General features: G+C 36.6%; 1 protein-coding gene across 3 annotated transcripts in view; it reads right to left on the bottom strand.

Annotated features, from left to right (window-relative positions):
* Positions 1-17,571, bottom strand: part of PACRG (parkin coregulated) — a 601,449-nt gene that overhangs the window by 495,071 nt on the left and 88,807 nt on the right. For all 3 annotated transcript variants that reach the window (XM_049853613.1, XM_049853774.1, XM_049853693.1), the window contains exon 2: positions 12,768-12,902. In XM_049853613.1, the coding sequence (XP_049709570.1) occupies positions 12,768-12,902 (135 nt within the window). The remainder of the gene's footprint in view (positions 1-12,767; positions 12,903-17,571) is intronic.

The raw sequence follows: 17,571 nt of genomic DNA, 5'->3' as shown, positions 1-17,571 counted from the left end.
ATCCTGATGCTTCATTCTTCTTCATATAATCCAGCTTCTCAGATTATTTCCTCAGCATACAGACTGAATAAGTATGGTGAAAGGATATAACCCTGACACATACCTTTCTTGATCTTAAACCACATAGTATCCCTTGTTCTGTTCAAACGACTGCTTCTTGGTCTATATACAGGCTCTACATGAGCACAATTAAGTGTTTTGGTATTCCCGTTCTTCACAATATTATTCATAATTTGTTATTATTCACACAGTCGAATGCCTCTGCATAGTCAATAAGGCACAGGTGAACATCTTCCTGGTATTCTCTGCTCAGCCAAGATCCATGTGACTTCAGCAATGATATCCCTTGTTCCACATCCTCTTCCAAATCTTGAATTTGTGGCAGTTCCCTGTTGATGTACTGCTTCAAGTGTTTTTGAATATCTTCAGCAAAACTTCACTTGCTTATGATATAAATTATACTGTTTGATAATTTCCCCATTCAGTTGGATCATCTTTCTTTGGAATGGGCACAAATATGGATCTCTTCCAGTCAGTTGGCCAGAAAGCTGTCTTCCAAATTTCTTGGCATAGACAAGTAAGTGCTTCCAGTGTGTTTTCATCCATTTGCTGAAATATCTCAATTGCTCTTCCGTCGATTCCTGGAACCTTGTTTTTCCCCAGTGCCTTCACTGCAGCTTGAACTTCTTCCTTCAATATTATCTGTTCTTGATCATACACTACCTTCTGAGATGGGTGAACATGCACCGATGCCTTTTGATACAGTGACTCTGCCTTTTCTATCTTCTTTTGATGCTTCCTGTGTTGTTCAATACTTTGCCCACAGAATCCTTCAGTATTGCAACTTCAGGCTTGAATTTTTTCATTGTGTTATAGAGCTTATTATTTCTGCAAACAGATCTAAATTCTTGTGAATATAACATCTTAGTATTATTGACCAGACAAAATATTACTGGCAATATTGCAACCAACCAATTACATTTTACTTTCCCTCCTTTCTTTCATTTCCCCAATAGTACAGTCACAGTCAAGATAGTCTACATTTCTTCTTCATAGAATGAACCATCTGCTAAATTGCTGCTTGAGATTTGAAGCTAGTTCCAATTGTTAGTTTATTAAATGTAATAAGTTATAATAATGAAGTGTTAAAATTATAAACCACATAAACAGAGAAAGCGAGAAATTCCCAAATAGAATTGTAAAAATCTTAACCTTTGTTTTTTGACTTGTGGTTTTTAATATTACAAGTCTAATACACTAGCACTTCTCTTATTTCATTAAAAAAAATACAGAGAGAAAAGGAAAATGTATATAAATGAGCAATCCCTTTTATGTATATATATATATATATGCTGCTTCATTGCCTGATCAACTCTTTAAAAATGAAAATTGATAACAAATCTAAAGCCCTTTTTTCTATGAAGTATGATTTATTAAAAAAAAATTCTTTCCAATCTAATGCTATACTATGTTGATTTTTTAAGTTCTTCATGATGTTTAAGAGTTTACACAGAAAAATGTTATACAAATTACTGCAAATGGAAAGCATTTAAAAGATTTTTTTTTCAATTGATGGCTTAATGCTTCTCCAGAGATTCACTACTACCAGATATGAATAATGAGAAGATAAAGGTCTCCTTAGGGGTCACCCCGCTGATCTTAATTTCCTGGTGGGATTTTACAAACTGAAAATTAAAATCTTAACTGCAATACTAAAATAGAAACAAAATGTATACACACGTATGCATGCATATATTCATATACTCAAACATGTGCACACACGCATACACACACACACACCCCATATATATACAAAAATGCAAGTTGTGGACTGGCACAAAATCTTTTCCTTGTGATTTTTACAAGCCCGAATTACACTATCTTCAAAAGAAATTTTTATATATGCATATCACCATAGGGAGCTGTGTTGGCTCAGTGGTTATAGTGCTCAGCTGCTAATCAATAGCTCAGCAGTTCAAACCCAACAGCTGTTCCTTGGTAACCCCATGGGGCAGTTCTACTCTGTCCTATAGGGCCACCATGAGTTGAAATCGACATGATAGCAATGGATTTAATGGTTTTCAAGTGTAAGCATAAATAACAGCGTTTGTTTTAAGATACAGAATAGAAATCTGTTTTCAGTGATGTCTTAACGATACTTGGCATTGGCACAATGTATAGATACATAAGCATCAAAAGAAGATGGAAGGAAAACATAGGTCACTGTCCAGAAAGAATTAGTCGACATTCAACCATTTCAGGAGGTAGCGTAGAATCAAGAACCGATGGTACTGAAGGAAGAGGTCCAAGCTATACTGAAGCTGTTGGTGAAAAACAAGGCTCCAGGAACTGAAGGAATACCAACTGAGATGTTTCAATAAATGAGTTCAACAGTGGAAGTGCTAACTCGTCTATGCCAAGAAATCTGAAAGACAGCTACCTGACCAGCCAACTGAAGGAGATGCATATTTGTGCCCATTCCAAAGAAAGATGATTCAACAGAATGTGGAAATTATCTAACAATATCATTAACATCACATGTAAGTAAAATTTTGTTGAAGATCATTCAAAAGCAGTCACAGCAGTACATTCAAGTCGATTCCAGCTCATAGTGACCCTATCGGACAGAGTAGAACTGCCACATATGGTTTTCAGGGAGTGGCTTGTGGATTCAAACTGCCAACCTTTTGGTTAGCAGCCATAACTCTTTATCACTGTGCCATCAGGGTTCCAATTTAATCTCTATGCTTAGCAAATAATCTGAGAAGCTGGACTATATGAAGAAGAATGAAACATCAGGATTGGAGGAAGACTCATGAACAACCTGCAACATGCAGGTGACACAACTTTGCTTGCTGAAAGTGAAGAGGGCTTGAAGCACTTACTGATGAAGATCAAAGACCACAGTCTTCAGTACGAATCACACCTCAACATAAAGAAAACAACAATCCTCACAACTGGATTAACAAGCAACATTATGACAATGGAGAGAAGATTGAAGTTGTCAAGGATTTCATTTTACTTGGATTCACAATCAATGCTCATGGTAGCAGCAGTTAAGAAATCAAATGCCCTATTGCATTGGGAAAATCTGCTGTAAAAGACCTCTTTAATGTGTTCAAAACCAAAGATGTCACCTTGAGGACTAAGATGCACCTGACCCAAGACACAGTATTTTTAATTGCCTTCTATGCATGCAACGGCTGGACAATGAATAAGAAAAATAAAAGAAGAATTGATGCCTTTGAATTATGGTACTAGTGAAGAATATTAAATGTACCATGGACTGCCAGAAAAGCAAACAAATTTGTCTTGGAATAAGTACAGCAAGAATGCTCCTGAAAAGCATGGATGGCAAGACTTTGTCTCATGTACCTTGGACATGTTATCAGGAGTGACCAGTCCCAGTAGAAGGACATTATGCTTGGTAAAGTAGAGGGTTAGTGAAAAAGAGGAAGACCCTGAACGAAATGAACCGACACAGTAGCTCAACAATGGCTTCAAACATATCAAAGATTGTGGGGGTGGCGCAGGACTGGGCAGTGTTTTGTTCTATTGTACATAGGGTCTCTGTGAGTCAGAATTGACCTGACAGCACTTAACAATAACAATGAAATATGAAGACTGTTCACCTTAAGGCCATTTAGAAGATGAGATTTACTATTTCTTTTTATAGTAACATAAAGAATGAAACAGAAGAAAAACAAAAGTGCTAGCAAGCTGTATTTACTGAAATAGATGCCAATTTAAGAACTACTAAATTATTAGAACCTGATTAATAAGGTAACAAATGCTTAACCCATATTGCATAAATGATTCAGAATTTATGATATGAATGATGATGCAATTGTTTAAAGACTTGACATGCACTCTTTGAACACTTTTCAATTTCTTCCTTGAATAGTGGCCTAGTCGATAAGCTTGTCAAGCTCAGATCCCCTATTATCCAGGTTATAGGGCCCAACACCATGTCTTACCCATTATAGGTATTCAGTATGTTTATGAATAGATAAGTCACTGTTGTCTAAGTGTTGATGAGATCACAGTACTTCCCTGTAATGGGATACGATCCAATAATGGACAAAATTAAATTGGACTCAGCTATTTTACATAACATCTGGACAAGAGTCTCTGACTGTCTCTCCCAATATGCCACAAAATTACCTATGAAGATGTAGTAAAAGAAAACTCAACATTCGACTGAAACTAGGAATTATAATGAAGGCATAGAAAGAAAAGAAATTTCTATAGAAAACAAGGTCAATGGAATTGGGTTGAAAAACCACAACTTATAGTCAACTCATGTTTTGTAACCAAAGGCACTCACCCAAAAGTAGGTAGGTAGCTTTTTCATCCCTTTATGTTTCCTGATTAGTAACAAAGAACAAGGGTTCTAGGCCACCACTTTGCTACTTTGAAGTTGTTAATTTTTAAGACAAAGTGCCACCCACTTCAATTCTTGTCCCCATCAATATCACCCGTCAATATCACATGTCACATTGTTAACTCTAAGAGAACAATTGAACAGGAAGTAGTGATAGACACTCCTGGTAACACATTGCATTGCATCCTGGAAAGTGATGCCCCAACCAGCAAAACGCTATACGTAAGGGCAGAGGAAGCACTTACTGATGAAAATCAAAGACCACAGCCTTCAGTATGGATTACATCTCAACGTAAAGAAAACAAAAATCGTCACAACTGGATCAATAAGCAACATCATAATAAACGGAGAAAATATTAAATTTGTCAAGGATTTCATTTTACTTGAATCCACAATCAATGACCACGGAAGCAGCAGTCAAGAAATCAAAGGACAGATTGTATTGGGCAAATCTGCTGCAAAAGACTTCTTTAAAGTGTGAAAAAGCAAAGACGTCACCTTGAGGACTAAGGTGCACTTCACTCAATCCATGGTGTTTTCAAATGCCTCATACACATGTGAAAATTGGACAATGAATAAGGAAGGCTGAAGGAGAATTGATACATTTGAATTATGGCGTTGATGAATATTGAATATACCATGGCCTACCTGAAGACCCAAGAAATCTATCTGGGAAGAAGTATGGCCAGAATGATCATTAGGAGCAAGGATAGTGAGATTTTGCCTCATGCACTTTGAACATGTTATCAGGAGGGACCAGTTCCTGGAGAAGGACATCATGCTTGGTAAAGTAAAGGGTCAGTGAAAAAGAGGAAGACCCTCAATAAGACGGACTGAAAAAGTGACTGCAACAATGGGCTCAAGAATAACACCAATTGTGAGGATGGTGCAGGACCGGGCAGTGTTTCGTTCTGGCGTACATAAGGTCACTATGACCTCATGTTAATGGGCGTATTCAGTGAATAGCGGAACAAAGGATGACTTATTTATTCCTTCTACTTTTCAGTATTTTCCTTTTTATAAAATAAACATGTATATATTTCATACTAAGAATAAAGACTTATTTGTCATAATAAGGATAAAATTTTATATTTCATTTATATGATTTCAACTGATCGTCCTACCAGTATTAGTTTTCACATGAAACTTTCGAAGTTCAGATATCCCTCTTCTTGATCAAGGAAGGGTGGTGGAAAAACTTGGGAATGGACAGGGATGACAGTTGAACAACATGGTTAACATAACTTGATGTCACTGAACTGTACATGTGAAGAACATTGAAACGGCAAATGTTTTGTTATGTATTTTTTCCATTAAAAAAAGACGAAAAAAATTTTTTCCTAAAATTGTTGCCTTAAATCTGGATAAAAATTGATACAATTATTCATTAACTTTTTATTTAGATTTTGCCAAAAGAAAATGAGGAACTTTAATACAACTTCAGGGGGCTGAAAATTCACTGGGTATCTACAAGCCTCAAATCTGAAGACACACTTGACTACTCCAAATGAAACATCAAGCAAACATTGATTTTTTCTTTTTAATGGTCGTACTGTCGTTGTGATTTTATTTGTCATCTGTCAAAGAATTTTTGATCTCAATAGGGCTTCAATAAAGAGAAGGGGTCTGTGGTAAGTGATAAAACAGAGAGGGAACCATTCTCTAAATTACTAATTGAAACAGAGCAGGATATCCAACTTCAGGGTGGATACAGGAAATTAATCGAAGTCCTGTTTGTGGTCCCAAGTGGAACTTTCCGACTAGCAAAAACAGCCCTTTTTTAGTTTAAAGATGAGAGGACTGACACTTCTAAGATGGCAGCCTTTACGCTGGGATGGTGGTGGCAAGTCCCACTTCTTCATGGGATAGGAACCGACCATCGAGTGTTTTAGCTATGCCACCCTTCACACGACCTAGACCTCTCCTTCTCTTCCACAGTGGTGGGTGTTCAATGGAAAAGCAGGAGCAGCTTGTTTTTCTTCTGGTTGTCAGCCTACTGAGATCTGGAGCTTACAACACTGCTTGTTTCCCTTGGGGTCCCTGCTAATGTGAATTGTCCTTAGCCAAGTGCCTAACAAATCACTGTCACACAGCAGCAGCCGACCTTTCTTTTCAATCTATGCACTTTTCAGGAGTTATAAATCAGTTGACTTTCAAGCTCGATGAGATGGCATATGCCCTAGTTTGAAGAACAGATGGAGGCTTGGGGGAAAATTGTTTCTGCAGGCTTGCTACAAGCAGCACTGCTCCATAAAAGTGAACCATTCGTACTAATTTCTCACATAAATTACATGGGCAGCAGGGAGCACCAGCCCATTCAGCAGAAAATCTTTTATCTGGCGTTCAGAGGTCATCTAACCAATTTAAATTAAAGTTATTTCTGATACATGGCGGTGTTTTCATCTGTGCACTTTTAAGAGACAGCAATTTGCATCAAATGGAAGAGTGGTATTACTTATGTATGCAGCCCCTCCTCCTAAAACATGGAAAAGCACATTAATTGCCAGTGGGTTATTTTCGCAAGAATTTGAGAATAAGCTCTGTCCATTAATTAATCACGGAGGAATTAATTGTGGAAATGTGGCAGCTCTCTTGTATAGAAATAGGTAAATTGTCACTTCTCTTGTAAAATTTGCCTTACAAATTCAACTAAGGCCTGTTATCCAAACTCAAGCTTTGGCAGTTATCAAAAGAAATAGCAGCCTGGGACAATTCCAAGAAAAAATCCATTCTTCTTCATGTGAAACACATTATTCAACTCCTAAATAAATTTTCCTATAAGGTTAAATAATCAGTATTGGTTTTACCTGGGGGGTCAGAGAAATAAAATTATTTTTTTTTAAACTGTAAGAAAGTGAAGCATAAATACATTGAAGTATCAGAGGACTAAATTATACATCCAAATTGTATAATTTTGTAAACAATATACTGAGGGCTAATGGACCAGGAGCCGTGGTGGCACAATGGTTAAATCCACCAGCTGTCCCGAGGGAGAAAGATGCGGCAGTTGGCTTCCGTAAAGTGTATAGCCTTGGAAATCCTATGGAGCAGTTCTATGAGGTCGCTATAGTCAGAAGTGACTCCATGGCAGTGGGTTTGGTTTGGTTTTTGGTAACGGACCAAGTATCATATCACAGTGTGACTTGCTTTAAAATGCAGTAGTATTTACGGACAGTGAGCTATCATAGTGTAGGAATGATTTTAATCATAAGAAAATTAGCACATATCTTAATTTTTTCAAGGCCCAATTATTTTCTCCTTTGAATTTTTATTATGATACCATGTATTCTCACTAATGATGGCATGCTGATTCAAGGACCAATTCAGAATTTTTGTTATGAGTTACAAATTTTAATACCTACTATCTGAGATCCCATATGTCCCAGCACACACTGATGTAGCAAATCCTACTGATATGAGTCAATGATAAAATAATTTTTAACTTTTTAAATTTTATTTCTTGAAAATTTGCAAAACGTGAGGTAAAACACGAAGGCACCTGACAATGACTGTACATACATTTTATTCTAGTCTCCTAGACTTTTTATTATTTTTCATAAAACTTTTCAAAACGTGGTATGATATATTCCTCCTTACTGGAAAAGCAGTACTTACAGCCCAAATAAATAAAGTCAAGGTATTTTTTGTCTCAGGGAAATTACCACTACAAGCATTCTTTATTACTCCAAAAGCAGTACTGATAGGCCAAATAAATGAAACTAAAAGAATTTGACTTTCAGAAAAATTACCACTACTATGTATTCTTCATTATAACAAAAGCAGTACTAACAGCTAAGAAGCAGAAACAGCTGCCCTGGAATACTGCAGACCTGCTCACAGCTGTGCATTCCACCAGCTACACGTGGGAGCAATGACTGGGCCCTGAGATTGAACATAGTGTAAAAATAACAATCTCTTGAGAAGTACCACTGCAATGCATTATTTCTTATTTTAAAGGCATTATTTACTATTTAGAAGCTAGAAAAATGGACAGCCAGTAACACCTGGAAACAACGAACGGCGTAAAGGAGAAAATGGCCACTATGACTGAATGAAGACTGGCAATAGCTTATTCTTGTGATAAGTACATTCTCACGAGAACATAGTAATTGGGAAACTTAGCAAGGAGGCTTATCTCACAGAAATAAAGGCAAACCTGCAAAAATTTTAGAGAATTCATACTTCTGGGAGGCATCACCTAACACAATGCTCAATCTATACAAAAATGAGGCTGTGACTCAGGGCTCTTGAGTCTCATGCATTTTAAAAGCTCCCACCTTGAGGCTAAATGCATTAAAATTGGGCTACCTCATTTCTGAAGAACTCCAGAGGCATAAAAATTGGGTGGAATATCATGTGTCGCATAGATTTTGAAAGGGTTTAATAATAATTATATTCATAAACTGTTTTTCCTACTAGGAAATTATCAATATGTCGATGGAAACAGTCTCTTTGATAGAGCTTTTTTATAGTTCATTAATACCAATGTGACTGAGAACAGAACAAAGGAGAAAATTCCCAAGAAGAAATACTGAATGAAGTATTAGCAACTAATCAGTCAACCCAGAACTGAAGATGTTGTCCAAGCCAATGTCCGTGTAAATGTTAAAGATTGATTTATGCATCCTATTAATTTATGTACGCATTTTTTTTACTTGGGATGTTCAATTTGGAGACCCTCTTTTTAGTTTGTTTAGAAAGAAAAATGAACTTGCTCATCATTTTGAAAGTAAGATTTAAGAAATCAGCAGTCATTGGGAAAACATTACATGTACCCTAAGGAGCATTTTCATCAAAAAAAGTTCAACTATTACGTATAACTCTGGATCCCAAAGTCCTGTGAACTCAGACTTGCTGATGCTAACCTTGCCAATTTTCTACTGGAAGACTTGGTATCTATGGCTAATTTCTAATCAATATTTGTTCTTTTAAGTTTCTCATGAACATCTCAAAATACAGGTATTTTAATAATGATGAGACAAATGCCTTAGCACTTCCATAGTTATTAAAAGGTACCAGGTGCCCCGGTGGTACAATGGTTAAGCACTTGGCTGCTAACTGAAAGGTTGGTGGTACAGCCCACTCATTGCCTCTGCTGAAGAAAGACCTGAGGTTCTGATCCCAAAAAGAGTGCAGCCAAGAAAACCCTATGGGGCGGTTCTCTTCTGTCACATGGGGTCACTATGAATCAGAATCAATTTGGCAGCACCCAACAACAACAACAATTGTGCAGTACATTATCTTCACTTGCAGTTAAAAAAATTAAGACCCAGAGAGTAAGAGGCATGGTCATCGAATAGTTTCCAGAGAAATAATACTTAAAAATAATCAGCTCTAGTATGCTTTACAAGGAGTCCTGCTCGCACAGTTGTTAACTGTTTGGCTGCTAACAGAAAGGTTGGTGTTTGGAACCTACCAGCCGCTCTGCAGGAGAAAGATGTGCTGGTCTGCTTCCACAAAGATTATAGCCTTGGAAACCCTACGGTGATGTTCTACTCTATCCTATAGGATCACTCTGAGTTGGAATCAACTTGACGGTGATTTTTTTTTTTTTTTTAATTAGGTCCTTTATAAGATAATGCCATAGGGTGCCTTAGTTATTTCAAGAATCAGGTCAGCTAACGTAATTAGTGGTAGGAAGATCCATTATTTTCATCAGAATCTCAAACAGGCCCCTGTGACTCCAAAATACTTAGGTGTCATGGGGCTAAGACTGTTTCAAATAGGTCTGTCCAACATCTCCGGCCTCACTCTGGTCCGTGAAATTGCTAGAAGGGGCATTTGAAGACTTGGCAGCAATCCCTTCCAGCACTTTCTTAGACCAGAGTGAGGCCAGAGATGTTGGGCAGACCCTGTTTGAGACAGTCTTAGCCCCATGACACCTAAGTATTTTGGAGTCACAGGGGACTGTTTGAGATTCTGATGAAAGTAATGGATCTTCTTACCACTAATTACACACACCATTTCAGGAACTCACAAAACCCCGTGAAATCACCAGGCGTCACAGGAGTGTTGAGAGAGGACAAGTGTTTTCCTGGGGAGACACTGCTACCCTGGAGCCTTCAGTGAGGGCGAGGTGTGACATTAAATCCAGCAGTTTGCTTGACAAGGGCCCTGCACCCTGTCCACACATCTACACATAGAGAAGCCTGGTGCGGTGCTTGTTTGTTGGTTTTGGCAGTGGCTCTCCTTTCTTCTACACTGAAAATCCCTTCCTTGGGAAGGGATTCCTCCTAAAAAACTCCCCTACTTCCACCTGAAACCAGGTTGTCCCTACTGTAAAAAAAAAAAAAAAAACTGTAAGGGCACCAAGAAATAAGTAGGAATATACTGACAGCTTGCTCACAAGCCTATGTTTAATGATTTTAATATCCTATTTTCAGTGTTTATAGTGATTTAACTGAAATGTGGTTAGCGAAGCTTAAAAAGATAGAAACCTACAGGTTAGGGAATAAGATGTTTCTTTAAATATGACTTGAAATATATTGCTTCCTCTTTATTATTACTTTTTAGCTTGCTGAATCAGTACTACAATCAATAGTAGCTTTAAAGAATTAATATAGCTATAAAAAAGAAAAGCAGTTTATATCTCTACTGACTTGGATTATCAAAGATGAAGCAAAATGATTCATTCCTCTTATTTATTATTAATAATATATTTTAAAGATAAATCTTTTCTAGCCTCTTGATACTTCTTAACATTACTCATAAAGTTGTTTAAATAGGTCAAAAACAAATCTAAATACTTTATTAATTAATACAATTTACATGTAGGTTATAATTACTGAAAGCAACTCACTTTGTATAAATAATTGTCTTTTTCTTTTACTTAACAGGAATCAGGTTTTTAAAACCTCCATTGTGCTATATTGCATGAACTAGCGCATAGACACTCAAACACGAAATCTATGCAATTAAGCAAATAGAAATGGACCTGAAATCACAACAAACCTTTGGGAATATGTATTTACTTAAGACTAAATGTAGCTAATAAGGTTATATTTGCTATAAATTTTTTTCTCATCGTATGCATATTTTCACATAACAAATCTGTATTTTAATAGAGATGTTTAAAAGCAAGGTAATTATGTCCCTCAAAAAAAAAAATCTATGGCAAGATTTAATAAAAAAGAAACCATCAGATTTTCCTTGCCAAGCAACCCAGGATAATTCTAAGCTGAGTAACTGAATATCGGGTGATTGTTCCAGACCTAGAAATGTCTGATAATCACCTGAAAACATTCCAAAAAGACATCATAGAAAGAATACAATCAATTCTTTCAGTCATTCCACAGAGGAAGAGGAATCTATCTCAGTAAATTCTTCAATTTGATAATTTTATTTTTATTTATTTATTTTTTTTATGTTTTAGCATGATGACTTTATCTTTTACTAATTACAAACAATTCCTAAATTCACCTCCAGACACTACTGCAGGACTTTTTGGTTAAATGTGCCAATTGTTCCTTTAAATGCTGTTTGACAAAACCTTCTCCTTCCCCTTTGCCTCAGGGAGCCTCCTGCCTGGCAATTCCTCTGCTGTCTTCAGGTAGAGAGGCCCTTCAGCTGCCAAAGATCACCCAAAGCAGAGTCGTGATAACAAGAATAATGAAATAGCAGAAGCAGGTGAGAGATCAGCATTCATTTTTCAAATTCAATGTAAAAGCCTTCTCTCTAGTTAAGAGATTGGCAAGTTTTCACAAATAACTTCAGTGAGCCTTTTAGAAAGAAACACAGCCCCTTTGAAATGGAGTCATTAGGCAATACATTTATTTTGAAGCCAATTAACCTTTCATCAGGAGGCTGTCAGGGCGGTAATGGTTTCAGTGGAGGAGGTCAGCCTCTAACAGAGGCACACATGACAGAGACTGTGCCGGCTGACATATGCCTGGGAGGGTGCGGGAGGAATGAGAACAGACCTTCTTTCCTATTCTGCTCTGCATTTGCAGGGAGCAGGCAATCTTGACCTAGCCATTTAGGTAATTAAAGCTTCCATTTGGCAGTGTCCTGCAGGAAGGCGAAATGAGGAGGGGGGGAGATAGATGGCTGGTGCTCCCTCTGTCCAGCCACCAGCTCCGTCTTTTGATGGACGGCCTAAAACAGGCTGGGCTGCCAGCTTCTCATAAAAATAGAGATGGATTGGGCCGCGGACAATTCTCCAAGGCAAAGCAACTCTGTCATTTTCTTTGTCACAGGCTATAATTTAATTGTTAGTCAAGGTGGACAGCTGACACAGAGGGGCTTCTACAGAGAGCTTACCCACCACCTTCCATTTTGTGGAGAAATTACTCGACTTTATTTACTTACCCGCCAAGTGTGTGTGGCATTGGGAGATGTCACTTCAGTGAGCGCAGCTGGCGGTCACAGCTGTGCCCTGACTTACCTTCCAAGCTATTTTGTTTCCTTTTGAGTCGTGCTCAAGGGCAATTGGGAAGTCTCCTCGCTCATAAAATTTTCGAAATGCTGTGGGCTTTGTTGGTCTTTCTTTAAATGCTCCTGCGGTGGGAGGGCCTCGCACCTTGAAGGGAACAAAAAATAACAATCAGGTTTTAAAACATACCAAAAAAATCCCCAATGAGAAAAGTTCTTGGTTTTTAAAATATTTCATCTTGTATAAAATATGCTGTTGCTGGAGATCAAGATATCTACTAAGGATAACAGAAATCGCAACAAAACAAGCTGTTGTAGAAGAAAACTATTTTATAATCACTTCTAAGTGGCTACTTTAATCGACTTTAGAAAGAATTCCTAGCAAGTGCCACTTTAAAAATATTGGATTATAAGGAAGAGAAGTCTGAAGCTTTGTTTAAGAAAAACATTTTGATAGAAGTATCTAAGCTCAGTGTGTGAAAAGATTTTAAGATTCTTAATAACTGCAAATTCTGATCTCAGGTCTAATATAATGGTGAAACACTGAGTAAGTTAAGTAACACATTTAAAATATTTCATTTCCATCTTTCTATATATAATTTAAGGAATATGTTCTCATGTTTTGAATATTAACACAAAACCATAACACTGTGATATAAAATCAAGTAATGATAAACGAGGGTATTTAAAAAGAAAAATGGTGGCCTATTGTGTGTGTCTGGCACTCGTTTAACGATATAAATTCCTGAAGAAGTAAACATTAGAATAGATGACAGGGGAATCTTTCATCCCCATAAATGTGATTTTCATCAAAGAAGAAATATCCCATATTAAGTTATTTACATTCAGTGTATCTTTTAAATCTGCATTATTTATATCTGAACAAAATCATTAGGTTACAAAATCCAAAATGACTAGTAGAATATTTAGAAAATTATAGCCTGTAAATAGTGCCTTACATACAATTTAAACATGGTCATTTTTCCCTGCTTTGAAACAAAAAAGTAAATACTATCATTTAGTCATTTGTTAGTTTCATAAAATCATGATTTTTTTGGTAATACTTAAAGTGCACAAGATAGCAAATAATATATATAATATCTAAATATTTGAAATTATTTGATATCAAGTTAATTTTTAATATTTTTTGGAAAAGTTTAACAAAGAAGCAAAATATAGCAATACACATATTAGATATTACAAATTATATCTAATGCATAGATAAAGGCTAATATTTAAAATTGAGAAGCATATTCTGAAATGACTTGTTAAGGTGAATGAAGTGGAGTCGAAAAATGAGAAGACAGGCACGTACTAGAGCTTAGCCATTGCTTCACTACAGAGCACACTGTCTCCAGGTTAGGATTGACTATGCCACTGAGGAGACAAGGAGCAGCCCGGAAGCAAGAATTTCTTTTACTTATAAAGCATCTGAAATTCATTCTGCTGTTAGAATTGCTAACCACTGTTTTCAACCAAACTCATTCAATTGTTAAATAACCATATCCATTTGACAACTACTTTCCACAAGGCACTGACCTGGATGCTATGCACAAAGGAAAACATTTTTGGAGTTATAGTTTTGCAAAACTAGAGTAAAATATCACAGCCAGGATATAAACATTTCCATCACTGCAAGGATCCCTTATGCTGCCCTTTTATAGCCACACCTACTTTCTTTAGCAACCCCTACTTGTCCCCTTTAACCACTTATCTGTTCTCATTTCTATAATTTTGTTATTTTAAAGACTCATACAGCAGGTAAACCTTTGGGACTGTCTTTTTTCAGTCAATATAAATCTCCAGGGAGTCATATAAGTCATTGTGTGTGTCAATAATTCATTACTTTTTAATGCTGATTCGTATTCCACGGTATGCGTGCACTGTTTAACCATTCACCTGTTGAAGGTCCTCTGGGTTATTTTGAGATGAATAAATTAATAAAGCAGTTGTTGTTGTAGAGATGCTCTTTACCAAGTTGAAGAAATTCCCCTTTATTCCTATTTTTCTGAAAGTTTTTTTTATCACGAATGGTGTTGAATTAAGGAGCTCTGGCGGCACAGTGGTTAAGCTCTCATCTGCTAACCAAAAGGTCAGCGGTTCCCACCCACCAGCTGCTCTGTGGGAAAAAGATGTGGCAGTCTGCTTCCATAAGATTACAGCCTTGGAAATCTTATGGGGCAGTTCTACTCTGTCCTATAGGGTCCTTATGAGTGGGAATTGACTGTATGGCAATGGGTTTGGGTTTGGCTGATGTTGAATTTTCTCAAAGACTTTTTCTGCATCAATTGCTAGGATCAAGGGATTTTTCTTAGTCTGTTGATATGGTGAATCACATTGATTTTCAAATACTGAACCAACCTTGCATCTCTGGAATAAACCTCACTTGGTCCTGGTGTGTAATTCTTCTTATATATTACTAAATTCTATTTGTAATAATTTGTTAAAGACTTTTGTGTTTTTATATTCATGAAGGATATGTGTCTACAATTTACTGTTATTCTTACTGTTGTTTTTTGTTTGTTTATTTTTGGTCTGCTTTTGGTATCAGGGTAATACTAGCTTCATAAACTGAATAGGTTCTTTTGCTTGCTACTCTATATCCTAGAAGACATTGTATAGGATTGATGTTAATTCTTCTTCAAACATTTAATATAACCGTGCAGTAAAATCTTCTAAGCCTTGAGATTTATTTTGGGGGAGTTTTGTAATTACAGATTGAATTTCCTTATTATAGAACTATTCATATCATCCACTTTATATTGGATGACTTATGGTAGTTTGTGTTTTTTGAGGAATTGATTCATTTTATCTAAGTTGTCAAATTTATGGATGTAGAGTTTTTTGAATTTTCAATCTCCTTATAGTGCTGCTATGAGTCGGAATTGACTCAACGGCACTGGGTTTGTTTTTTTTTTTATATGCATGTGAAAGCTGGACAGTGAATAAGGAAGATCGAAGAAGAATTGATGCCTTTGAATTATAGTGTTGGTGAAGAATATTGAATATACCATGGACTGCCAAAAGAACAATCAAGTCTGTCTTGGAACAAGTACAACCAGAATGCTCCTTAGAAGCAAGGATGGTGAGACTTCGACTCACGTACTCTGGACAAGTTATCAGGAGGGACCAGTCCCCAGAGAAGGACATCATGCTTGGTAAAGTACAGGGTCAGCAAAAAAGAGGAAGACCCTCAATGAGATGGACTGGCACAGTGGCTGCAACAATGGGTTCAAGTATAGCATGAGTTGTGAGGATGGTACAGGACCAGGCAGTGTTTTGTTCTGTTGTGCATAGGGTCGCAATGAGTCGGAATTGACTCCACGGCACCAAACAACAACAACAGTGGTCTTGCTGATTTTCTGAGTAGCTGCTCTGTCAATTGCCGAGAGAGGGATTTTGAAGTCTCCAACTATAATTGTGGATTTCTGTATTTATCCTTTCAATTCTATCTTAAGTTTTTGCTTCATGTGCCTGGCGGCACTGTGTTTTGGTATACACACATTTAGGATTGTTATACTTTCTTGGTGGGTTGACCCTATTTTCATTTGTAATGTCCCTCAGTGTCTTTTCTCTGAAGTCTACTTTACCTACTATTATTATATCCACTCCCATTTTCTTTTGATCAATGTTTGCTTCATATATCATTTTTCATCCTTTTACTTTCAACTTGGCTATATCATTATTTTTGAAGTTAGATTTTTGTAAACAGCATATCATAGAGGCATGGTTTTTAAGTCACTCTACCAATCTGCATCTTTAAATTGGTGTATTTAAGCCATTTCCATTTAATGTAATTATTGATATGTTAAGGCTTAAGTAAGCTATTTAATTTTTTGTTTGTTCTCTTGGCTTTTCAATTATGTTTTCTTTTTCCTGCCTTCCTATGGGTTACTGGAACATATTAAAATTACATTTTGATGTATCCATAGTGTTTTTGAGTGGATCTCTTTGTATACCTTTTACAATGGTTGGTCTAAGTTTTTCATTATATATACATAACTTACCACAGTCCACTGATTTTTTATCAGTTCAAATGAAATGCAGAAATCTTACTACCCTTTGCATTCCATTACTCTTCCCTATTAACAGCTGTTTGAAATATTTTCTCTACCTACACTTAGAACCACAGCAGACAGTGTTATCATTTTCGTTTCATACATCAAACATAACATAGAAAGCTCAAGGGGAAAAGGAAAGTCTACTATATTTAGCCATATTTTAACTATGTTTTTCCTTCCTTTCTGATGTTCCAAGTTTCTTCTTCCATTGTCTCCATTCTGTTATGAGAACTTCCTAAGGCATTGTTTTAGGGTAGGTCTACTGTCAAAAATTCTTAGTTTCCCTTCATCTAAGAATATCTTGGTTCCACCTTCATTGCTGAAGAATATTTTAGCTGGATGTAGGATTTGGGTATGACAGTTCTTTCTGTTTAGCACTTGAAAAATATGCCACTTCCCTCTGTCCTCAAGTTTTTTCATGAAATATCCAGTCATTTGAACTGTGTTTTCCTTAGAGATAATGTGTTGCCTTTCTTTGTCTTTAGTTTTCCAAAGGTTAATTATTATGTGCTTTGGAGTGGACTTCTTTGGGTTTATCCTATTTGAGGTTTGCTTAGCTTCTTGCACCTATAGATTTATGTCTCTTGCCATATGTATTTGGGAAGTTTTTAGCCATTATTTTGTTGAGTCTTTTTTCAGCCCTTCCCTCTTTCTCCTCTTCTACTGGAACTACAATGACATAAATGTTAAAATTTTGTTATAGTCCCACAGGCCCTTAAGCTCTGTTCATCTTTCTTCAGTCTATTTTCTCTCTGT

Source organism: Elephas maximus, chromosome 1, assembly GCF_024166365.1.
Source record: "Elephas maximus indicus isolate mEleMax1 chromosome 1, mEleMax1 primary haplotype, whole genome shotgun sequence".
Taxonomy (NCBI): domain Eukaryota; kingdom Metazoa; phylum Chordata; class Mammalia; order Proboscidea; family Elephantidae; genus Elephas; species Elephas maximus.
This window is presented reverse-complemented; position numbering and strand designations above follow the sequence as displayed.